This window comes from Oncorhynchus nerka, unplaced genomic scaffold, assembly GCF_034236695.1.
Source record: "Oncorhynchus nerka isolate Pitt River unplaced genomic scaffold, Oner_Uvic_2.0 unplaced_scaffold_1395, whole genome shotgun sequence".
Taxonomy (NCBI): domain Eukaryota; kingdom Metazoa; phylum Chordata; class Actinopteri; order Salmoniformes; family Salmonidae; genus Oncorhynchus; species Oncorhynchus nerka.
Window position 1 is genome coordinate 46,196 of NW_027039919.1, and position 17,481 is coordinate 63,676.

Here is a 17,481-nt window from a genome sequence, read left to right on the forward strand (position 1 = left end):
CAATTAATGAAAATGTCTTTCCAGTTATCTCAGAACATTATTTTACCATGACTCACATCAGTTAGATACATAGTAGCCTGTTCATACAGTTCAGCAAATCAGAAATGACCTTTTAAATGCAAATTGTTTGTCAAAACATACTAATTATTTACTTATGATGTATCTCTCTGGTCTATACTGTGCAATATAATTATTAACAGGTGATTATAGTCATCAGAAGACCAGAACAGTAGTATGAGACAAATAAAAGAGCACTTTCCCTTTAAGAACTTGTCGTCACATGACATGATGCGGAAGAATTACAATCTAATGCTACAGTTGCACATGTGTTTGTGTATTAGACATTTATTGCTAGAAATATTTCGTTGTAGGACATTTATTGTTGCATTAATTTATAATTAGATGATATAAGTGAAATTACAAATTGCTTAAAGACTACGATTTCTGCTGTTGGTTGAGCTTGGTAAACAGTAACGTATTTGAACAGTGTTAGCTAGCTAGCTACAATGTTATAGTGTGTTATGGTGTCACATTGATTCATTTAGCACATGAAACATTTGTAGCACTGACACGTCACATAACTGGTAAGACCATGGCTTAATACATGGCTTCTGATGATCAATTCATTGATTTTTACATAACTTGGAGTATAATATTGGTTTGATCCCTTTCTTTGCGACAGGACAGTCTATCTACCATGACTATGACGGAGGAAGCACCGAGTGTCCCTGAGTGCTACATCTCAGAACATGAAGGGTTCTATGGAACCATCAAGAACTTCACCAGAGACTTTGTAGTCACAGAGATAGACATCCATGGCCAGATGGTCACTAAACCCAGTGTATCTGATGTTCCTCAATCATCCAACATTACTGAGGCATGTCCAGGTGCCAAGTCTGAAGGAAAGACAAATATTATTAGCCCAAAACATCAACACATCCTCAAAGAAGAGAATACAGAACCTGGACCCAGTCAGAATGGTGACATCACATCCACCGCCAGCCAAGACTGTTTTGACCTGAGCATAATACTGGGTCAGGCTGTCTGTGAAGAGCTAGAGCAGTTCACTGCTTTATTGAGAGAGATGTCATCAAGTCCCAATGATGGTGTTGAGAAGAAGCTGGCCAACCAAGAATCATCCAATGGCAGTGAGAAGACGATGGCCAATCAAGAGTTATCCCTGGGTTCATTCCCAGACAAACACCAAAGGGCTAATGTCCACCGCGCTGTCCGACACAGCTTTCCCTTCCTGTTGACAGTAACCAACCAATCAGAGATCAGGGTTAAGGAGGACCCTGACTTTAAGCTCCTATCAGGTTTGGTCTCCGAGGAGGAGGCCGAAGACTTTATCAGGTTCATCGACACCAAGATGCCTAATTCTGTGTACACATTCAGGAGTGATGACAGTAAGGAGCACAGGACGGCAGTGCACCACTTCCTCAGTAGACGGTTTGGTAAACTGGTGGAGACCAAGAGCTTCAGTGACCAGCAGCAGAAGACTACGGCCATTACGGTCAGGTTGAGAGAAAAAGGGAAACCCAGGAAGAGGACGGCTGATGACAGTAAAGAGGAAGAGGTCTATACAGGTGAGAGGTCTATAGAGAAACTCACTAGACTCTCCTATTTCTCTCTCTTCGTTTACTGTCTCTCCTATTTCTCTCTCTCCGTTTACTGTCTCTCCTATTTCTCTCTCTCCGTTTACTGTCTCTCCTATTTCTCTCTCTCCGTTTACTGTCTCTCCTATTTCTCTCTCTCCGTTTACTCTGTCTCTCCTATTTCTCTCTCCGTTTACTCTGTCTCTCCTATTTCTCTCTCTCCGTTTACTGTCTCTCCTATTTCTCTCTCTCCGTTTACTCTGTCTCCTATTTCTCTCTCTCCGTTTACTGTCTCTCCTATTTCTCTCTCTTCGTTTACTGTCTCTCCTATTTCTCTCTCTCCGTTTACTGTCTCTCCTATTTCTCTCTCTTCGTTTACTGTTTCCTATTTCTCTCTCTCCGTTTACTCTGTCTCTCCTATTTCTCTCTCTCTGTTTACTGTCTCTCCTATTTCTCTCTCTCCGTTTACTCTGTCTCTCCTATTTCTCTCTCCGTTTACTGTCTCTCCTATTTCTCTCTCTCCGTTTACTCTGTCTCTCCTATTTCTCTCTCCGTTTACTGTCTCTCCTATTTCTCTCTCTCCGTTTACTGTTTCTCCTATTTCTCTCTCTCCGTTTACTCTGTCTCTTCTATTTCTCTCTCCGTTTACTGTCTCTCCTATTTCTCTCTCTCCGTTTACTGTCTCTCCTATTTCTCTCTCTCCGTTTACTGTCTCTCCTATTTCTCTCTCTTCGTTTACTGTCTCCTATTTCTCTCTCTCCGTTTACTGTCTCTCCTATTTCTCTCTCTTCGTTTACTGTTTCCTATTTCTCTCTCTCCGTTTACTCTGTCTCTCCTATTTCTCTCTCTCTGTTTACTGTCTCTCCTATTTCTCTCTCCGTTTACTGTCTCTCCTATTTCTCTCTCTCTCCGTTTACTGTCTCTCCTATTTCTCTCTCTCCGTTTACTCTCTCTCCTATTTCTCTCTCTCCGTTTACTCTCTCTTCTATTTCTCTCTCTCCGTTTACTGTCTCTCCTATTTCTCTCTCTCCGTTTACTGTCTCTCCTATTTCTCTCTCCGTTTACTGTCTCTCCTATTTCTCTCTCCGTTTACTGTCTCTCCTATTTCTCTCTCTCCGTTTACTCTGTCTCTCCTATTTCTCTCTCTCTGTTTACTCTCTCTCCTATTTCTCTCTCTCTGTTTACTCTCTCTCCTATTTCTCTCTCTCTCCGTTTACTGTCTCTCCTATTTCTCTCTCTCCGTTTACTGACTCTCCTATTTCTCTCTCTCCGTTTACTCTGTCTCTCCTATTTCTCTCTCCGTTTACTGTCTCTCCTATTTCTCTCTCTCCGTTTATTCTGTCTCTCCTATTTCTCTCTCCGTTTACTCTCTCTCCTATTTCTCTCTCTCCGTTTACTGTCTCTCCTATTTCTCTCTCTCCGTTTACTGTCTCTCCTATTTCTCTCTCCGTTTACTGTCTCTCCTATTTCTCTCTCTCCGTTTACTCTGTCTCTCCTATTTCTCTCTCTCTGTTTACTCTCTCTCCTATTTCTCTCTCTCCGTTTACTGTCTCTCCTATTTCTCTCTCTCCGTTTACTCTGTCTCTCCTATTTCTCTCTCTCTGTTTACTCTCTCTTCTATTTCTCTCTCTCCGTTTACTCTGTCTCTCCTATTTCTCTCTCTCCGTTTACTGTCTCTCCTATTTCTCTCTCCGTTTACTGTCTCTCCTATTTCTCTCTCTCCGTTTACTGTCTCTCCTATTTCTCTCTCTCCGTTTACTCTGTCTCTCCTATTTCTCTCTCTCCGTTTACTGTCTCTCCTATTTCTCTCTCCGTTTACTGTCTCTCCTATTTCTCTCTCTCCGTTTACTGTCTCTCCTATTTCTCTCTCTCCGTTTACTCTGTCTCTCCTATTTCTCTCTCTTCGTTTACTGTCTCTCCTATTTCTCTCTCTCCGTTTACTGTCTCTCCTATTTCTCTCTCCGTTTACTGTCTCTCCTATTTCTCTCTCTCCGTTTACTCTGTCTCTCCTATTTCTCTCTCTCTACTGTCTTACGTTTCTGTCTCTCCTATTTCTCTCTCTCCGTTTACTGTCTCTCCTATTTCTCTCTCTCGTTTACTGTCTCTCCTATTTCTCTCTCTTCGTTTACTGTCTCTCCTATTTCTCTCTCTCTCCGTTTACTGTCTCTCCTATTTCTCTCTCTCCGTTTACTGTCTCTCCTATTTCTCTCTCTCCGTTTACTGTCTCTCCTATTTCTCTCTCTCCGTTTACTCTGTCTCTCCTATTTCTCTCTCTCCGTTTACTCTGTCTCTCCTATTTCTCTCTCTCCGTTTACTGTCTCTCCTATTTCTCTCTCTCCGTTTACTCTGTCTCCTATTTCTCTCTCTTCGTTTACTGTCTCTCCTATTTCTCTCCGTTTACTGTCTCTCCTATTTCTCTCTCTCCATTTACTCTCTCTCCTATTTCTCTCTCTCTCCGTTTACTGTCTCTCCTATTTCTCTCTCTCCGTTTACTGTCTCTCCTATTTCTCTCTCTCCGTTTACTCTCTCCTATTTCTCTCTCTCCGTTTACTCTGTCTCTCCTATTTCTCTCTCCGTTTACTGTCTCTCCTATTTCTCTCTCTCCGTTTACTCTGTCTCTCCTATTTCTCTCTCTCCGTTTACTCTGTCTCTCCTATTTCTCTCTCTCCGTTTACTCTGTCTCTCCTATTTCTCTCTCTCTCTGTTTACTGTCTCTTCTATTTCTCTCTCTCTCTGTTTACTGTCTCTTCTATTTCTCTCTCTCCGTTTACTGTCTCTCCTATTTCTCTCTCTCTGTTTACTCTCTCTCCTATTTCTCTCTCTCCGTTTACTCTGTCTCTCCTATTTCTCTCTCTTCGTTTACTGTCTCTCCTATTTCTCTCTCTCCGTTTACTCTGTCTCTCCTATTTCTCTCTCTCCGTTTACTGTCTCTCCTATTTCTCTCTCTCCGTTTACTGTCTCTCCTATTTCTCTCTCTCCGTTTACTGTCTCTCCTATTTCTCTCTCTCCGTTTACTCTGTCTCTCCTATTTCTCTCTCTCCGTTTACTCTGTCTCTCCTATTTCTCTCTCTCCGTTTACTGTCTCTCCTATTTCTCTCTCTCCGTTTACTGTCTCTCCTATTTCTCTCTCTCCGTTTACTCTGTCTCTCCTATTTCTCTCTCTCTGTTTACTCTGTCTCTCCTATTTCTCTCTCTCCGTTTACTGTCTCTCCTATTTCTCTCTCTCCGTTTACTGTCTCTCCTATTTCTCTCTCTCCGTTTACTCTGTCTCTCTATTTCTCTCTCTCCGTTTACTGTCTCTCTATTTCTCTCTCTCCGTTTACTGTCTCTCCTATTTCTCTCTCTCTGTTTACTGTCTCTCCTATTTCTCTCTCTCCGTTTACTCTCTCCTATTTCTCTCTCCGTTTACTCTCTCCGTTTACTCTGTCTCTCCTATTTTCTCTCTCCGTTTACTGTCTCTCCTATTTCTCTCTCTCCGTTTACTCTGTCTCTCCTATTTCTCTCTCTCCGTTTACTGTCTCTCCTATTTCTCTCTCTCCGTTTACTCTGTCTCTCCTATTTCTCTCTCTCCGTTTACTGTCTCTCCTATTTCTCTCTCTCTCTGTTTACTGTCTCTCCTATTTCTCTCTCTCCGTTTTACTTTCTCTCTCTCTCCGTTTATTTCTCTCTCTCTGTTTACTCTCTCTCCTATTTCTCTCTCTCCGTTTACTCTGTCTCTCCTATTTCTCTCTCTTCGTTTACTGTCTCTCCTATTTCTCTCTCTCCGTTTACTGTCTCTCCTATTTCTCTCTCTCCGTTTACTGTCTCTCCTATTTCTCTTTCTCCGTTTACTGTCTCTCCTATTTCTCTCTCTCCGTTTACTGTCTCTCCTATTTCTCTCTCTTCGTTTACTGTCTCTCCTATTTCTCTCTCTCCGTTTACTCTGTCTCTCCTATTTCTCTCTCTCCGTTTACTCTGTCTCTCCTATTTCTCTCTCTCTGTTTACTCTCTCTTCTATTTCTCTCTCTCCGTTTACTGTCTCTCCTATTTCTCTCTCTCCGTTTACTCTCTCTCCTATTTCTCTCTCTTCGTTTACTCTGTCTCTCCTATTTCTCTCTCTCTTCGTTTACTCTCTCTCCTATTTCTCTCTCTCCGTTTACTGTCTCTCCTATTTCTCTCTCTCCGTTTACTGTCTCTCCTATTTCTCTCTCTCCGTTTACTCTGTCTCTCCTATTTCTCTCTCTCCGTTTACTCTGTCTCTCCTATTTCTCTCTCTCCGTTTACTCTGTCTCTCCTATTTCTCTCTCTCCGTTTACTATCTCTCCTATTTCTCTCTCTCTGTTTACTCTCTCTCCTATTTCTCTCTCTCCGTTTACTTTCTCTCTCTCCGTTTACTGTCTCTCCTATTTCTCTCTCTCCGTTTACTCTGTCTCTCCTATTTCTCTCTCTCCGTTTACTGTCTCTCCTATTTCTCTCTCTCTGTTTACTCTCTCTCCTATTTCTCTCTCTCCGTTTACTCTGTCTCTCCTATTTCTCTCTCTTCGTTTACTGTCTCTCCTATTTCTCTCTCTCCGTTTACTGTCTCTCCTATTTCTCTCTCTCTCCGTTTACTGTCTCTCCTATTTCTCTCTCTCCGTTTACTGTCTCTCCTATTTCTCTCTCTCTCTGTTTACTGTCTCTTCTATTTCTCTCTCTCTCTGTTTACTGTCTCTTCTATTTCTCTCTCTCCGTTTACTGTCTCTCCTATTTCTCTCTCTCTGTTTACTCTCTCTCCTATTTCTCTCTCTCCGTTTACTCTGTCTCTCCTATTTCTCTCTCTTCGTTTACTGTCTCTCCTATTTCTCTCTCTCCGTTTACTGTCTCTCCTATTTCTCTCTCTCCGTTTACTGTCTCTCCTATTTCTCTTTCTCCGTTTACTGTCTCTCCTATTTCTCTCTCTCCGTTTACTGTCTCTCCTATTTCTCTCTCTCCGTTTACTCTGTCTCTCCTATTTCTCTCTCTCTCTGTCTCTTATTTCTCTGTCTCTCCTACTTTCTCTCTCTTTCTCTCTCTCCGTTTACTGTCTCTTCTATTTCTCTCTCTCTCTGTTTACTGTCTCTTCTATTTCTCTCTCTCTCTGTTTACTCTGTCTCTCCTATTTCTCTCTCTCTGTTTACTCTGTCTCTTCTATTTCTCTCTCTCCGTTTACTGTCTCTCCTATTTCTCTCTCTCCGTTTACTCTCTCTCCTATTTCTCTCTCTCTCTGTTTACTCTCTCTCCTATTTCTCTCTCTCCGTTTACTCTCTCTCCTATTTCTCTCTCTCTCTGTTTACTCTCTCTCCTATTTCTCTCTCTCCGTTTACTCTCTCTCCTATTTCTCTCTCTCCGTTTACTGTCTCTCCTATTTCTCTCTCTCTGTTTACTCTCTCTCCTATTTCTCTCTCTCTCTGTTTACTCTGTCTCTTCTATTTCTCTCTCTCCGTTTACTGTCTCTCCTATTTCTCTCTCTCCGTTTACTCTGTCTCTCCTATTTCTCTCTCTCTGTTTACTCTGTCTCTCTCTCTATTTCTCTCTCTCCGTTTACTCTCTCTCCTATTTCTCTCTCTCCTATTTCTCTCTCTCCGTTTACTCTCTCTCCTATTTCTCTCTCTCTCTGTTTACTCTCTCTCCTATTTCTCTCTCTCCGTTTACTCTGTCTCTCCTATTTCTCTCTCTCTGTTTACTCTCTCTCCTATTTCTCTCTCCGTTTAATTTCTCTCCTATTTCTCTCTCCTACTTGATGTTTTTCTCTTATGATTCTGTATGTACAGCAAGAAAAATGTTATTAGCCCAAGTAAGCATTTATATATCTGCTTTAAACTGTACGTGACAAAAAAAAACATATCCTTGGATTTATCCTCCCCACATGCTGAACATGGACCCCACAAAACTGACCTTAAATCAGTGTCTAAGACCAACTTCACCCCACTCATAACACTCTATTCCCCTGGCCATACTTGCATACTACTTAGAATGAAGCAATGTGTTGGGCATGTATTCTAGGAAGTTAATGTGGATACTATTGGCATGGGTTTCCTCCCCCTGCAGCGTTCACTCTGAGGAAGGAGAACCTAGAGACTCTGGAGGCTATCAGCTACATGGCAGCTGTCCTGGGGGTGCTGCCCTCTGACTTCACCTACGCTGGCATCAAGGACAAGAGGGCCGTCACCTACCAGTCCATGGTGGTCAAGAAGATCTCACCACAACGGTAGATACAGTACAGTTGTAAGATAGAATGTGTTGCTGTTTCCATTCAAAGTCCTTGGCTTAGCCTATGTGCTGTGGTCAACTCCCCTAGACTACAAACAGAGAGTTGACTAAAGCACTAACAGACTGGATCACCAGGCTATCCTTGGCTATGGTTTGATGACAATGATGATGATGAATATTTACAAAGTGCTACATTCTATTGGTGGCAAACTCAACTCATCCATCACCACCACATTCATGCATTTCTAACCTGCTAGTCCAGTGAGTTCACTGTCCACTGATGCATATCCTGTCCTCATCATGGGGACCGGTCAGACTAGTGCTGATGGGAGGGATGTGTGTTGTCAGGCTGAGAGAGAAGGCCAGTGAGTTTGAGAAGAGGGGGGTGGTCCTCTCCTCCGTCCGCTCCGTCTCTGAGCCTCTTCATCTGGGTAGACTCCAGGGGAACCACTTTGACCTGGTGGTACGGGATCTGAGGCCACACCAGGGTCATGGCACACTGATGGAGCTGGACTCACTGGTGCAGGAGGCTGTGGAGAACGTAAAGGTGAGACACTCCTATTCTGTGGCCTCCATTCAACCCTGGTCCTGGAGAAATGCAGGGTTTTGTCCAGCCCAGCACTGAAGCACTCAATGTAACTAATCACCAAGCGCTTGATTGGCTGAATAAAAACATCAGACCCTGTTGGCCCCCAGACCCAAACTTGGAAGCAAATGTAGATTTTTCTGTGCACTTTAATAGTAATTTCCACTGCACTGTGTGTAATTGAGGAGTGTTGTTCTCTGATCTGTAGTGAGAAGTAATTAAATGTCAATTCTTTTAGGTCAAGGGGTTTGTGAACTACTATGGACCTCAGAGGTTTGGGACTGGACAGAGTGTTCAGTCTGACCGCGTCGGACTGGCCCTGCTCAAAGAGGAAATGGTACAGTTACATCTTCTGTGTTCTTATATTACAAGAAACTGAAAACAGTGGATGTCAGTGTTTCTATTTGTTCTGTCTGACTGGGTTGTCTTTCATGTGTCTCAGGTGGCAGCTGTCCGTCTGTTTTTCACACCAGAAGAGGGTGATGATCCTCAGAGCGTTGCCAAGAGACACTTCCTCCAGACTGGTGAGAAATCCCTGCTTACACTAGTCACCATTTCCTGTTTACCATGTTCTCTGTTTATATGGACCCAACCTTTTTCAGATTAAAAAATGTTCACCTTTATTTAACCAGGTAGGCTAGTTGAGAACAAGTTCTCATTTACAACTGCGACCTGGCCAAGATAAAGCAAAGCAGTGCGACACAAACAACAACACAGAGTTACACATGGAATAAACAAACATACAGTCAATAAAACAGCAGGATTTTTCTTTTTTTTCTTTTTCTGTTTTTCATTTTCTACTCTTCTCCATTCTGACCCTGTTCCTCCACCCCTCTCCTCCCTCATCTCAGATAATGCCAAGGAGGCCCTGTCTCTGATGCCCATGTCCAAGGCCAGAGAGAGGATGATGCTGAGGGCCCTACATCGCTATGGGACGGGCCCAGAGGGCTGCACCCGTGCCTGGCTCAGCCTGCCCCATGGGATGAGGGTCTTCTACCCCCACGCATACTGCAGGTCTGGGATTCACATCACCTGTTTAACTGATTGAAATATCCTTTATGGTTCTATTTGTATTCCTACTTTCATTTGTATTTCCTTCTTCCTCTTCACTCACTTTGTTTGCAGTATACTATATCAATAAAGATTGTTTTGATTTGCAGCCGGGTCTGGAACGAGGCGGCTGCACACAGGCTGACCACGCTGGGCCACAGGGCCAGGCAGGGAGATCTGGTCTGGAAGCAGAGGAGAGAGGAGGGGATAGAGGCAGGAGAAACCAGCTTACCTCAGGTAGTTCAGTTCCAGGGAGATCTGGTCTGGAAGCAGAGGAGAGAGGAGGGGATAGAGGCAGGAGAAACCAGCTTACCTCAGGTAGTTCAGTTCCAGGGAGATCTGGTCTGGAAGCAGAGGAGAGAGGAGGGGATAGAGGCAGGAGAAACCAGCTTACCTCAGGTAGTTCAGTTCCAGGATGACTTAATAACGGAGTCAAATAAACAGTCAAAGTCACTTGTGTGAATCATTTTTAATCTGTGCTAGAGAGTTGGTCACTAGGCTCTATCTTTGAGTGTGACACCCAGTGATACTCGCTCACTGAGATTGAACCAGTCATAAAGATGGTACTGAGATGGACCTTTGCACTCTCTATTCCCCCAGATTCATGTTGTTACTGCTGCAGAGGAGGAGGAGGAAGTCTACTCACTAGGACAGGTATGTACACACACACACCTGTCCACTCCCCTGTTCGACAGTACCTTGTACCATTTTAACTATTAATCTACTCTGCAAACATGGGTGTGTTGTCTGAGTGCGTTGCTGAGCCCGGTGAAACCTACATCCACAAGACACTACACAAATCAAATGGGTTATGATTCTATTGAATCCATTGTTCACTTCTGCTGTGCTCTTCCATCAGGTGGTTCTTCCCATGCTTGGCAACACTGTGAAGTACCCAGAGAACCCTGTAGGGGGCTGGTACCAGGAGAGACTGGCGAGGGATGGACTACAGAGCTGTCGTTTCAGAGTCACTCCTCTCAAACTGAACCTCCCTGGCTGCTACCGCCCCTTACTGGCCATCCCACATAGCCTGACCTACAGGCTGGAGCAGGGCCAGAGAGCTGGGGAGAGGCAACAGGAGTGGAATGGAAAGTCACAGGCTAGTGGAGCGGTACCACAGTACCCTGACACAGACACAACTAGACCTGGAGGTCTGGAGAGGCAGAGAGGAGGGGAGAACGTGCAGGGTAATAGAGAGGGGGAGTCAACGGTGCAGTACCCCGGCACAGACACAACTAGACCTGGAGGTCTGGAGAGGCAGAGAGGAGGGGAGAACGTGCAGGGTAATAGAGAGGGGGAGTCAACGGTGCAGTACCCCGGCACAGACACAACTAGACCTGGAGGTCTGGAGAGGCAGAGAGGAGGGGAGAACGTGCAGGGTAATGGAGAGGGGGAGTCAACGGTGCAGTACCCCGGCACAGACACAACTAGACCTGGAGGTCTGGAGAGGCAGAGAGGAGGGGAGAGCGTGCAGGGTAATGGAGAGGGGGAGTCAACGGTGAAGTACCCTGACACAGACACAACTAGTTTGACGTTGAACTTTGACCTGGACTCTTCCTGCTACGCCACCATCTGCCTCAGAGAGGTCATGAAATGTTAACCTTAAACTGGAGTCTCAGATGTTGTATGTACTACTGTGTGTATAGTATTTTGATGAATATTGTACTTTGTACACAGTATGGCCTCTTGTGTACTTGTAGGATACTGCTACAGTATTGTGTTGTGTACACATTATTGTAACGGTTTTCTAATGGTGAAGGAGAGTCGGACCAAACTGCAGCGTGTAGATTACGATCCATGTTTTAATAAACAAACGTAACACGAATCTAAATACAATATCTACAAAAAACAATAAACGTAATGAAAACCGAAACAGCCTAAACTGGTGCAAACGAACACAGAATCAGGACATCAAGACAATAAGGACAATCACCCACAATACAACCAAAGAATATGGCTGCCTAAATATGGTTCCCAATCAGAGACAACGATAACCACCTGCCTCTGATTGAGAACCACTCCAGACAGCCATAGACTTTCCTAGAACACCCTACTAAGCTACAATCCCACTAACATACACACCAAAACCCCCAGACAAAACACACCACAATACAAAAACTCCATGCCACACCCTGGCCTGACCCAATACATAAAGATAAACACAAAATACATAGACCAGGGCGTGACAATTATGGCCTCTTGTGTACTTGTAGGATACTGCTACAGTATTGTGTTGTGTACACGTTATGGCCTCTTGTGTACTTGTAGGATACTGCTACAGTATTGTGTTGTGTACACATTATGGCCTCTTGTGTACTTGTAGGATACTGCTACAGTATTGTGTTTTGTACACATTATGGCCTCTTGTGTACATGTTTGCTGATTCGTTGCCTGATTTGTCAGACATGTCGTTAATAAAAAAATGCTTTGTTCATTTACTGACTGAATGAGAATTCTTCACAGTGGATTAGAGGTAGAATCACATTGAATGTTGAAGTTAATTTAGTTGTGTGAATGTAGAAGAACCTCAGCCTACACAGCATGGTCAATAGAAGGTGATCTCAGCCTACACAGCATGGTCACTAGAGGGTGATCTCAGCCTGCACAGCATGGTCACTAGAAGGTGATCTCAGCCTGCACAGCATGGCCACTAGAGGGTGATCTCAGCCTGCACAGCATGGTCACTAGAAGGTGATCTCAGCCTGCACAGCGTGGTCACTAGAAGGTGATCTCAGCCTACACAGCATGGTCACTAGAGGGTGATCTCAGCCTACACAGCATGGCCACTAGAGGGTGATCTCAGCCTACACAGCATGGCCACTAGAGGGTGATCTCAGCCTGCACAGCATGGTCACTAGAGGGTGATCTCAGCCTACACAGCATGGTCACTAGAGGGTGATCTCAGCCTACACAGCATGGTCACTAGAAGGTGATCTCAGCCTACACAGCATGGCCACTAGAGGGTGATCTCAGCCTACACAGCATGGTCACTAGAGGGTGATCTCAGCCTACACAGCATGGTCACTAGAGGGTGATCTCAGCCTACACAGCATGGCCACTAGAGGGTGATCTCAGCCTACACAGCATGGTCACTAGAGGGTGATCTCAGCCTCAGCCTACACAGCATGGTCACTAGAGTGTGATCTCAGCCTGCACAGCATGGTCACTAGAGGGTGATCTCAGCCTACACAGCATGGTCACTAGAGGGTGATCTCAGCCTACACAGCATGGTCACTAGAGGGTGATCTCAGCCTGCACAGCATGGTCACTAGAGGGTGATCTCAGCCTACACAGCATGGCCACTAGAGGGTGATCTCAGCCTACACAGCATGGCCACTAGAGGGTGATCTCAGCCTACACAGCATGGTCACTAGAGGGTGATCTCAGCCTACACAGCATGGCCACTAGAGGGTGATCTCAGCCTACACAGCATGGTCACTAGAGGGTGATCTCAGCCTACACAGCATGGTCACTAGAGGGTGATCTCAGCCTACACAGCATGGTCACTAGAGGGTGATCTCAGCCTACACAGCATGGTCACTAGAGGGTGATCTCAGCCTACACAGCATGGCCACTAGAGGGGGATCTCAGCCTACACAGCATGGCCACTAGAGGGGGATCTCAGCCTACACAGCATGGCCACTAGAGGGTGATCTCAGCCTACACAGCATGGCCACTAGAGGGGGATCTCAGCCTACACAGCATGGCCACTAGAGGGTGATCTCAGCCTACACAGCATGGTCACTAGAGGGTGATCTCAGCCTGTACAGCATGGTCACTAGAGGGTGATCTCAGCCTACACAGCATGGTCACTAGAGGGTGATCTCAGCCTACACAGCATGGTCACTAGAGGGTTATCTCAGCCTACACAGCTTGTTCACTAGAGGATTATCTCAGCCTTCACAGCATGGTCACTAGAGGGTGATCTCAGCCTACACAGCATGGTCACTAGAGGGTGATCTCAGCCTATACAGCATGGTCACTAGAGGGTGATCTCAGCCTACACAGCATGGTCACTAGAGGGTGATCTCAGCCTACACAGCATGGTCACTAGAGGGTGATCTCAGCCTACACAGCATGGTCACTAGAGGGTGATGGTGCCTCATGAGTTGTTTATCAGGTGAACAAGTGAATTAATACCTACTTGAAGGTACAGTAACTGAGTAAAACATGTTAACACTAGTCTGTTTCTCTTTTGATGCCAGTACTGGACAAACTCTTGCCAAGCTATAGTAGGAAAATGATCATTTGATCTGATAGAACATGTTCTATCAGATAACAATTCTCATAAACTGATTCCTACGTCTATGCCTGTCCGTACCCAACAAGTCATTGCTATGCTAATCTTTCATTTAAAAAAAATATTGCAACAGCAGCTGTGGGAATATTCAAGAGAACTAATATGAAATGTAATGAAGCATAAACCCAATATATATAATATAATTCTCCCCCTCATCATGCTCTAGCCTCTGGCTGGCCCTCTGAAATCAAAATAAAATTCAGACAGCTATGTAGCATCTCAAATAGCTCCCTACTCCCTTTATAGTGCCAGGGCTCTGGTCAAAAGAAGTGCACTGTAAAGGGAATAGGATGCCTTTTGGGACAGACAGCGTTTCTCCTGTGGGTCATTGGTAGATTTCATACTAGATTTTTTTTAAAGGCAGGACCATATCAAATTTCTGTCATGAATAATTTAATTTGATTCTTCACTTCCATTTTTAGCTTCTGTTAGTGATGTGAAAACCTTACTGTTAGAGAGTAAGTGTGGCATGTCTGAGTTCGGGTTTGTGGGTTCTGACTTGTAGTCGAGACTCAGTCCTAAGCAGCGTACCTGCCTGTAGGGGTTAGGGCAGAGTGTCTGAGTTTGGGTTGGTGGGTTCTGACTTGTAGTGGAGACTCAGTCCTAAGCAGCGTTTGGTGAAGTACCTGCCTGTAGGGTTTAGGGCAGAGTGTCTGAGTTTGGGTTTGTGGGTTCTGACTTGTAGTGGAGACTCAGTCCTAAGCAGCGTACCTGCCTGTAGGGTTTAGGGCAGAGTGTCTGAGTTTGGGTTTGTGGGTTCTGACTTGTAGTCGAGACTCAGTCCTAAGCAGCGTACCTGCCTGTAGGGTTTAGGGCAGAGTGTCTGAGTGTCAGAACAGAAGGAGTGTACAGCAGACAGTATTAACTCCTGAGGAAATCTCAAATGAAATGCGGCTTCTGAATGTTTTCTGTACTAGTGACTTTTCCCCTGAACAATGGGATGTATTTATCTTTCAGTACCTCTGATATGTTGCACGTCAAGACCTTGGAGGGATTAGACGGACGTGGAAAGAGTTGTTTTGGATATGACAGGCTGACATAATGCTACATAATGCGTCATAGCGTCTTAATAGTGTGGTGGTACACCTCCCTACAGGCTAGTACAACTGGAGGGCCTTTCCTAAGGGACTACATGGTGTTTAGAGGTTAATAGCGTGGTGGTACACCTCCCTACAGGCTAGTACAACTGGAGGGCCTTTCCTAAGGGACTACATGGTGTTTAGAGGTTAATAGCGTGGTGGTACACCTCCCTACAGGCTAGTACAACTGGAGGGCCTTTCCTAAGGGACTACATGGTGTTTAGAGGTTAATAGCGTGGTGGTACACCTCCCTACAGGCTAGTACAACTGGAGGGCCTTTCCTAAGGGACTACATGGTGTTTAGAGGTTAATAGTGTGGTGGTACACCTCCCTACAGGCTAGTACAACTGGAGGGCCTTTCCTAAGGGACTACATGGTGTTTAGAGGTTAATAGCGTGGTGGTACACCTCCCTACAGGCTAGTACAACTGGAGGGCCTTTCCTAAGGGACTACATGGTGTTTAGAGGTTAATAGCGTGGTGGTACACCTCCCTACAGGCTAGTACAACTGGAGGGCCTTTCCTAAGGGACTACATGGTGTTTAGAGGTTAATAGCGTGGTGGTACACCTCCCTACAGGCTAGTACAACTGGAGGGCCTTTCCTAAGGGACTACATGGTGTTTAGAGGTTAATAGCGTGGTGGTACACCTCCCTACAGGCTAGTACAACTGGAGGGCCTTTCCTAAGGGACTACATGGTGTTTAGAGGTTAATAGCGTGGTGGTACACCTCCCTACAGGCTAGTACAACTGGAGGGCCTTTCCTAAGGGACTACATGGTGTTTAGAGGTTAATAGCGTGGTGGTACACCTCCCTACAGGCTAGTACAACTGGAGGGCCTTTCCTAAGGGACTACATGGTGTTTAGAGGTTAATAGCGTGGTGGTACACCTCCCTACAGGCTAGTACAACTGGAGGGCCTTTCCTAAGGGACTACATGGTGTTTAGAGGTTAATAGCGTGGTGGTACACCTCCCTACAGGCTAGTACAACTGGAGGGCCTTTCCTAAGGGACTACATGGTGTTTAGAGGTTAATAGCGTGGTGGTACACCTCCCTACAGGCTAGTACAACTGGAGGGCCTTTCCTAAGGGACTACATGGTGTTTAGAGGTTAATAGCGTGGTGGTACACCTCCCTACAGGCTAGTACAACTGGAGGGCCTTTCCTAAGGGACTACATGGTGTTTAGAGGTTAATAGCGTGGTGGTACACCTCCCTACAGGCTAGTACAACTGGAGGGCCTTTCCTAAGGGACTACATGGTGTTTAGAGGTTAATAGTGTGGTGGTACACCTCCCTACAGGCTAGTACAACTGGAGGGCCTTTCCTAAGGGACTACATGGTGTTTAGAGGTTAATAGCGTGGTGGTACACCTCCCTACAGGCTAGTACAACTGGAGGGCCTTTCCTAAGGGACTACATGGTGTTTAGAGGTTAATAGCGTGGTGGTACACCTCCCTACAGGCTAGTACAACTGGAGGGCCTTTCCTAAGGGACTACATGGTGTTTAGAGGTTAATAGCGTGGTGGTACACCTCCCTACAGGCTAGTACAACTGGAGGGCCTTTCCTAAGGGACTACATGGTGTTTAGAGGTTAATAGTGTGGTGGTACACCTCCCTACAGGCTAGTACAACTGGAGGGCCTTTCCTAAGGGACTACATGGTGTTTAGAGGTTAATAGTGTGGTGGTACACCTCCCTACAGGCTAGTACAACTGGAGGGCCTTTCCTAAGGGACTACATGGTGTTTAGAGGTTAATAGCGTGGTGGTACACCTCCCTACAGGCTAGTACAACTGGAGGGCCTTTCCTAAGGGACTACATGGTGTTTAGAGGTTAATAGCGTGGTGGTACACCTCCCTACAGGCTAGTACAACTGGAGGGCCTTTCCTAAGGGACTACATGGTGTTTAGAGGTTAATAGCGTGGTGGTACACCTCCCTACAGGCTAGTACAACTGGAGGGCCTTTCCTAAGGGACTACATGGTGTTTAGAGGTCAATAGCGTGGTGGTACACCTCCCTACAGGCTAGTACAACTGGAGGGCCTTTCCTAAGGGACTACATGGTGTTTAGAGGTCAATAGCGTGGTGGTACACCTCCCTACAGGCTAGTACAACTGGAGGGCCTTTCCTAAGGGACTACATGGTGTTTAGAGGTTAATAGCGTGGTGGTACACCTCCCTACAGGCTAGTACAACTGGAGGGCCTTTCCTAAGGGACTACATGGTGTTTAGAGGTTAATAGCGTGGTGGTACACCTCCCTACAGGCTAGTACAACTGGAGGGCCTTTCCTAAGGGACTACATGGTGTTTAGAGGTTAATAGCGTGGTGGTACACCTCCCTACAGGCTAGTACAACTGGAGGGCCTTTCCTAAGGGACTACATGGTGTTTAGAGGTTAATAGCGTGGTGGTACACCTCCCTACAGGCTAGTACAACTGGAGGGCCTTTCCTAAGGGACTACATGGTGTTTAGAGGTTAATAGCGTGGTGGTACACCTCCCTACAGGCTAGTACAACTGGAGGGCCTTTCCTAAGGGACTACATGGTGTTTAGAGGTTAATAGTGTGGTGGTACACCTCCCTACAGGCTAGTACAACTGGAGGGCCTTTCCTAAGGGACTACATGGTGTTTAGAGGTCAATAGCGTGGTGGTACACCTCCCTACAGGCTAGTA

General features: G+C 45.5%; 1 protein-coding gene across 1 annotated transcript; it reads left to right on the forward strand.

Moving 5' to 3' along the window:
* The first annotated feature begins 268 nt into the window (after positions 1-268).
* pus7l (pseudouridine synthase 7 like) lies at positions 269-11,872 on the forward strand. Its single transcript, XM_065015515.1, has 10 exons — positions 269-584; positions 683-1,586; positions 7,641-7,800; positions 8,151-8,349; positions 8,627-8,725; positions 8,831-8,912; positions 9,240-9,402; positions 9,549-9,837; positions 10,039-10,092; positions 10,298-11,872. The coding sequence occupies exons 2-10, from the start codon at positions 698-700 to the stop codon at positions 11,036-11,038; spliced, it is 2,676 nt and encodes an 891-aa protein (XP_064871587.1). The 5' UTR covers positions 269-584; positions 683-697; the 3' UTR covers positions 11,039-11,872.
* Positions 11,873-17,481: the final 5,609 nt, after the last annotated feature.

Bases quoted from the DNA above. Each gene is read 5' to 3' on its own strand.
- pus7l (XM_065015515.1), top strand. From the start codon at position 698: ATGACTATGACGGAGGAAGCACCGAGTGTCCCTGAGTGCTACATCTCA. The intron at 8,726-8,830 runs GTACAGTTACAT...CATGTGTCTCAG, and splicing joins CCCTGCTCAAAGAGGAAATG to GTGGCAGCTGTCCGTCTGTT. The intron at 8,913-9,239 runs GTGAGAAATCCC...CCCTCATCTCAG, and splicing joins GAGACACTTCCTCCAGACTG to ATAATGCCAAGGAGGCCCTG.